At 40.2% G+C, this 6,487-nt stretch overlaps 1 protein-coding gene across 6 annotated transcripts in view; it reads right to left on the bottom strand.

Moving 5' to 3' along the window:
• LOC130167105 (teneurin-3) overlaps positions 1-6,487 on the bottom strand; it is a 327,180-nt gene continuing 320,693 nt past the window's right edge. For all 6 annotated transcript variants that reach the window (XM_056373088.1, XM_056373089.1, XM_056373090.1 and 3 more), the window contains 2 exons: positions 5,450-5,580; positions 1-2,468 (listed from right to left, as the gene is read on the bottom strand). In XM_056373088.1, coding sequence (XP_056229063.1) covers positions 1,713-2,468; positions 5,450-5,580 — 887 coding nt within the window. In that variant the 3' untranslated portion in view covers positions 1-1,712. The remainder of the gene's footprint in view (positions 2,469-5,449; positions 5,581-6,487) is intronic.

Here is a 6,487-nt window from a genome sequence, read left to right as displayed (position 1 = left end):
TAGTTTCAAATATTTTTATTCTTTACCGTAGAAACACTGTACATAAATTACTTTCTCTGAGACTAATATTGATGTACGGATAAGTGGAATTTCTCAACCTTCAAAATAAAAAAAGATAAACCCATAAAACATTGTCAACTTGTCTTCATTCTCTCTGAAAAAAGATTGGTAGATGTTAACTCTCTGAGTAAAGTTCCTGTCCTTTCTTTTCAAATGGTTCAAGTTGCCTTCCCACCTTTGTAAACACACACAGACACAAAGAAAACTCCTCTACAAGAGTACAGAGACTCACAATCAATGAGAAAACATCCACTTTGATTTTTGATCTATTACTGTTACTCATTAATGTCACTGATGGCGATGCACTGTCCCTTTAAGGAGAAACAAGCAAAAACGAGGAGAGAAGCAACAATTAGTTACTACTCACAGTAACCCCGCGGCCCCGAAGCCATGACAACATGTTTCTATTGCAAGCAATACTACTACCTTTGACTGATAAAAGCACAAGGTCTATGCATTATGAGTCTGAGTCACATTTTACAGAAGTGAAGGATTCCTGGTCTGACAGTGGAGCAGTGTTTACAGGACCGGTGAGCCCACTCGGTCCATGAAGTATACATCCACATAGAAAGAGAGACGGCTGTGGCACCACTGTTGCCCTGCGTCCTCACACCGCTGTTTATGCTGTCTGAAACTGTATGATTTTTATAGACCTTGTAAAAAGCACAGGGGATGAGGAAGAGTGGTTTTAGAACTGACCGAACAGATCGTAGATGTCAGCAAGAAAGAAACAAAAGCACAACTCAAAGTCTCTGGTTTTGTTTAGTTCAGATCATGGTCCATTCCGATGGTGGTGGTGTAGTAATAGTAGTAATAGTGGTATAGGTAATAGTATGTAAACACTTTTTTGTTAATTTTTATATCCCATTTTTGTTTGAAGCAAATGCAAGTTTATATATAAAAACAAACAAAAAAATCCAAACAGAAAGTCAGTCTTTGTTTTTTTTTTTTTTTTTTACCTTCATACAAATCGAAGTCCTTTTTTGTCTCTCTTAGAGAAAGTCCACAACAGTTCCACAAGGGTTCCATTCAGTGGCTGCAGCCATGGAAACAGATCCTACAGACCGGGCTCATATGGGTCTACAACCCAGAGCGACACATCTGGACCCACAGAGATATGATACCTGGAACATCTGGGAGTCGTCCACAGACATTTGTTACGTTGACAGTTTACAACTGTCTAAATGCTTGCGGGCACATCTAGTTGTGATGGCTGCTGAAATGCTCACTTGGCTGTTTAAAAGAGTCTACATCCCACTGTTTCACAGCTAGATAGCACATGATTACAGCACTCAGGTTAGCCCTGCCTAACGGGGGGGGGGGGGGCATGCGTGTGGGCTGTTTGAAGGCAGACGGCAGGGTGAGAGAAAGAATAAGAAAAAAAGAACCTCTTGCAGGCCATGAAAATGGGTTTAAACCCTCACAATTGTAGTTTTGTAATATTTCGTGTCAGTTGCGTTGAAGTGATTGTTACATCATCAGTCTGTAAATCCTACTATCATCCTCCGAACAAAGCAAATTTTCAAACGTGGGGTTTTTCTTCAGTGGCTAGTTTTGAGTCTGAAGGCAGTTCAGTCTGTGGCATCCATTTTCTGTTGAAACTGAACTTTGTATTAGTCTTTGACAGTCACAGGGGTTGATAATCTGCTGTGTTACCTCCTACCTATCTCACTCTGGCGTAGGAACTGGATGTTGTTAGCGCTGTCGGCTAGCTCAGGGTACTGCTCTATGGACAAGACGTAGTAGCCGTCGTAACCCAAAACTTTCCCGCTGCTCAGCAGCTGCCTTTTCTCTCCCTCCGTCCACAGCCGAACTCCTTCCTCCCCGTCTCTGACGCGCTGCTGTTCGCGGGCCCAGGCACTCGACAGCGCTCTCTGCCTGGCGTGCTCCAGGATTCGTGCTTTCTCTTCATCCAGCGTCGTCCCGTAACGCACGTGCAGGGTCAGCGCACCGTACTGCAGCTCCACGTCGGCGAAGCGTCGTGTTCTCCCGTTCATCACTGTTGTGGACTGGGCCACTGTGACGTTCACGCCATTCTCCAGTGATTTCCTGCCTGAGGTGAGCCGCAGTGCGCTGAGGTCATTCTCCGGCAGGCTGGTCTTGATGAAGTAGTGTGTGTCTTGTCCCTCCACTGTGAAATGTAGGTCCTCAAGGTAAAAGGCATTGTTTAAAACTGCAGCCACTTTGATGCAGTCCTCATTGGCGATGTTGAGAGCGTTGGTCACCACGCGGCCTTGGATCACAGCGAGCATCACTCCTTTTCCAATAAGAGACTTGACGGTGGCGAACCACAGCCAGGATTTGGCGTGGTCAGAATGGCGCCGGCTGAGCTGAATCTCTGGCATGCGCTCAAAGGATAGGAAGGCCCGGGACTGACGAGTCACCTCCTGCTGGACACCTGATATAGACTGGTGACGAGAGAACCAAGAAGTCATGTTTGGATTAATGCGATGCTAAGATTTATCAAAGTATTACAAAAACACGGCATTAAACGAACACTGCACGATAACACAGACAATATGGAAAAACGCATGGGTTACTAAATCTCATCTAGTGTCTCAGATATTTCTGGCATTAAGAAGAATTTGCAGCAGAAAAACGTGATGCACTTTGCAGCTTTGTTTGTCTTAAGAAACTGAAGACAGTAATCATAATATTGTCTGAATTACTGTTTGTTAAGGGAGTTACTGTAGGTTCCCCAACTGTTCTTGTATTAATGCTGCAGACTGAGACAAGCTGAAGGTAACTAACACAAAAAACAGCCTTTGGAGGTTTGTAGTTATTTAGCTTTTCTCTTTCTTAACACATGTTCTGCCCTGGCAAAACAGTAACAAGCAACACGACTCTTCTAGAGTAGTAGAGTAGAGTGAAGATGAATAGTGGCTGTTCAGTAACTATGAACTAAGTCTAACAAATGAGTGTTTAGACTCATATTCAGAGCATCTTATCCTTATACAATCAGGCACTGAAAATAATGGATAAAAAGCCTGTCCGATTGGCATCACGGTCACATACTGAAACATTACAATCTACTTGATTCATCTTTACTTTCTCAATTTACTTAATAAATGGATCAATAGTTTAGCCCCAGATATATCCAAAAGTAACACAGTAACAGAGTAACTAGGAACACGGTGAATGGCGACTAATAATAATGATATATCGTAGATCTAAATCAGCTTCCTCCATAAAGGGCTGTCAACTCATCAAATTAACTCCAGATATAAATTTCATTCATTTCTAGGTAACTATCTATTGTGAATGGTTTTATTTGACTGTTTGTAGTTTGTTTTTGTCTCTTTTTAGACTGAACATCTGTATATTTAAGCTAATTGTATGATATTATCAATTGTGTTGTCTGTTTTGTGTTATTTTGGCCATTGCCTGTTTAGATTACATTACACATGTAAAAGTCCAACGAGGGACAGGAGTGGAGAATTAGCAACAGCTATGTCTGTGCAACACATTAGCTTCATGCTTCGTTTTGAAACTGTCTGAAATTGGATCGTCCCTATTGAATAAATAAATGAACAAAAAAAAATCTTGTTATTTTCTTAGTTGAAATGAACTAGAAGGAAACAGCTGCAGAACAATACTGCACTAAAGCATAGTTAGTGTGTGTGTGTGTGTGTGTGTGTATGGCCGATCAACACCCCTGTAGCTTGTGAATCTCCGAGTGAGAGAGGCCGCTACAACACTCAGTACATTCACACTTGAGCTAACACTGTTGCTCCGTCCAAGTCTCTCGCTTCCTTCCTCATTTTCACTTATTTTCTCTCCGTTCCTCTCTGAAGCTGCCACGTCTATTCTCATCTTCATTAGCCATAGTTCACACTGGAGTCTTTGTTTCTCTGAGTTTCAGCACAGAAAGTGTGACTTCCTGATAACCTGTCCACCAAACAAGTGTATAAATAATAACTGAGTGTAGAACAAGAAGAGAGAAGGGGGCAGAGAAGCAGCTTTAAGCTGAGAAAGGCATGAATGATTGGTTTGCTTGGATGACTCTTTATTGTCTCCTCTCCTCATTTCCTTTCTCATTATTCTCACTCCATTTCCTCCTACATATCCTCTTTCCCCTTCATTTCCTGATTTTCTTTTTTCTATCAATGTCAGGTTGTCTCTTGATTTCCTCGCCTTCTCACTGTTGGTTTCTCACATAAAATGGTTATTTCCTTCTCAATTTTCAGTTTGTATTTTCAGCTTGATTTTCATGAATTTCGTCTCCATGTCATATCCTTTTCTTTACTGTGTTTTTATTTTGCATGCAAAAATGCTTTTTATTTTTTCTCTCCTAATGCTAATTTTATTCGATTTATGCATTACTGTATTTTAATTATCACCAAAGCCAAAACAATAAATCCTCTTTGAGCTATTACTGACTGGGGTGTGGTCAGAAGCAGAGCGGTGGGGAACCTTTTCTGTTGCAGCCCTTTCTTGAAGCACTTTGGATTCACTCATTAAAAACTAAAGGGTTGAACAAGGAATTAGTGCTGAGCTGTTTTTTAAAACCTGGTATTTTTTCTATAACGTATAAGGTTATAAGCCTCATTACACCTGTAGTATGTTAGATAGAAAGTCATTTCTTTCCATCATCATATACATGGGCCCCACGCGGTTCTCTTGTATTGTATCAGTATCAGAGTTTTTTTTAAGGTTTTTTCATATCTTTCTATTTTAAATATTTATTAATAATATATTTATTAATTATTATTTTATCACAACTTTTTGTAATTGTTCACACTTGTTAATGGGGACATATAGCTCTTAATTTTAATTTCATACAAGCTATTTGTCCTGGTTTTGTTCCCATCATTGTGTGCCTACTGTGGACACACCTTTATTCTCTAGCCTTTATATAGTGGATAGAGCCCTATCTACACATCTTGTATTCTGGGACATCCCTGGCCATGGTGTTCTTTAGGATTGTCTTTTGTTCTATGTATGACAGGTGAAATACTCTGTATGCCTCTTTGATGTTGTGTGTTTTTAATTGTAAGTCGTGCTTACCTCTTCTTATTGTGTAGAAGTGAGATGGTAGAGGTTTATAGAAGATTTTGCTCTTGAACGTCTAATTTAACTATTTGTTGTTCTGTTGCTGATGTCATGTAGCCACGCCCCCTATGGTACTTCATTCACAGATGCACCTCATCAAGCAATCATGTTCTAACCTCAGCTCTTTCTAAATATATTATCTGATCTACCCCAGTTTCTTACGCTGATGATGCTTATAGCTGGAACCTGTTCGCTGTTTGCTCCATATGAAATATCAAGACTATTCAAGTGTGAGTGCTGCATCTCCTTTAGCCCAGCTTCAGACAGGCGGGATGTTGCACCCAAATCATCTATCATTTATTCAAGCACTCTATCTAAGAGTGCTTAGGATACATACAGGCAGGTCATCCCACAGCTGGCTCTTCTTCATCTCCAGCGATGGCTGCGTCAGGTCAAATTTAGGAATAGGGAATCCTGGGATTGCGTTGTGGAGATGGAAGCCAAATGTGACCAACCAGATATTGACATCTACATAGGCAGAGAGAGAAAAAGTGAAGAAGAAGAACATACAGTAATGATAAATACTGTGGCTTTGTGTATTTCTTTCCTTTGATAGATGCCCATTACTTCCAATTACTACAATCCAAAATCTCTCTGACCCAAATGCTGCATCATTTCAAATCTCTATTACAGTAAGTTTATGTTCCACCTGGCAGATGAAAAATAAGACACTTTGGCACCTGTTGTGCCCATTTCACCTTAATGTTCAGCTCTCAGTGCTGGGCAGTGGAGCAAAAGCAATTAACTCTCAGACTGTCATATATTTAATTTTCATTAGAATAGCATGTGGGAATTCATAAAACCTCCCACTTCATTATTCAAACTGAGGATACAACATAAACATTTAGTTTCCTGTTCCACTGAAGAAGAGTAATACAACGCTGCACTACAGAACTAGAGCACTGGTATTTTGTTTTTTATTTATCTGAATCCACAAATGAATGAAAGAATCCCAGGAGTTTTAAAAAACAGTTTAGACTATAACCCAACCCATTACTGTCTTTATGTGAAGTAAAAGTATGAACCACAGTGAACAGTATGGGACCCAGAATAGAAGGACAACTATACTTAAAAACTTTAATTTTCTTCTAATGGAACATCTAAACCAGCGGGTCCCAACCTTTTCCAACTCATGGTCCACTTGAAAATGTCAAAAATGTTGGCAGCCACCATCCAACCCCCAACCCCCACAGAGGCCAAATAATGCATTCTCAGAGCATAATTTAATGATGACAATTGAATATTTAGGACTGAACTGAAGCAGGGGAAACTTTATTTCCTTTTAATTCTTCCTGTTGCTAACCAGCTATCCATTTTCATACTCCAGTTTTTTGCCATGGATGTGATCTTTTAGCTCGCAATAAAGTATGCGATA

Source organism: Seriola aureovittata, chromosome 3 (assembly GCF_021018895.1).
Source record: "Seriola aureovittata isolate HTS-2021-v1 ecotype China chromosome 3, ASM2101889v1, whole genome shotgun sequence".
NCBI lineage: Eukaryota > Metazoa > Chordata > Actinopteri > Carangiformes > Carangidae > Seriola > Seriola aureovittata.
The sequence above is the reverse complement of the archived record's forward strand: the minus strand, read 5'-3'. Positions and strand labels throughout refer to the sequence as shown.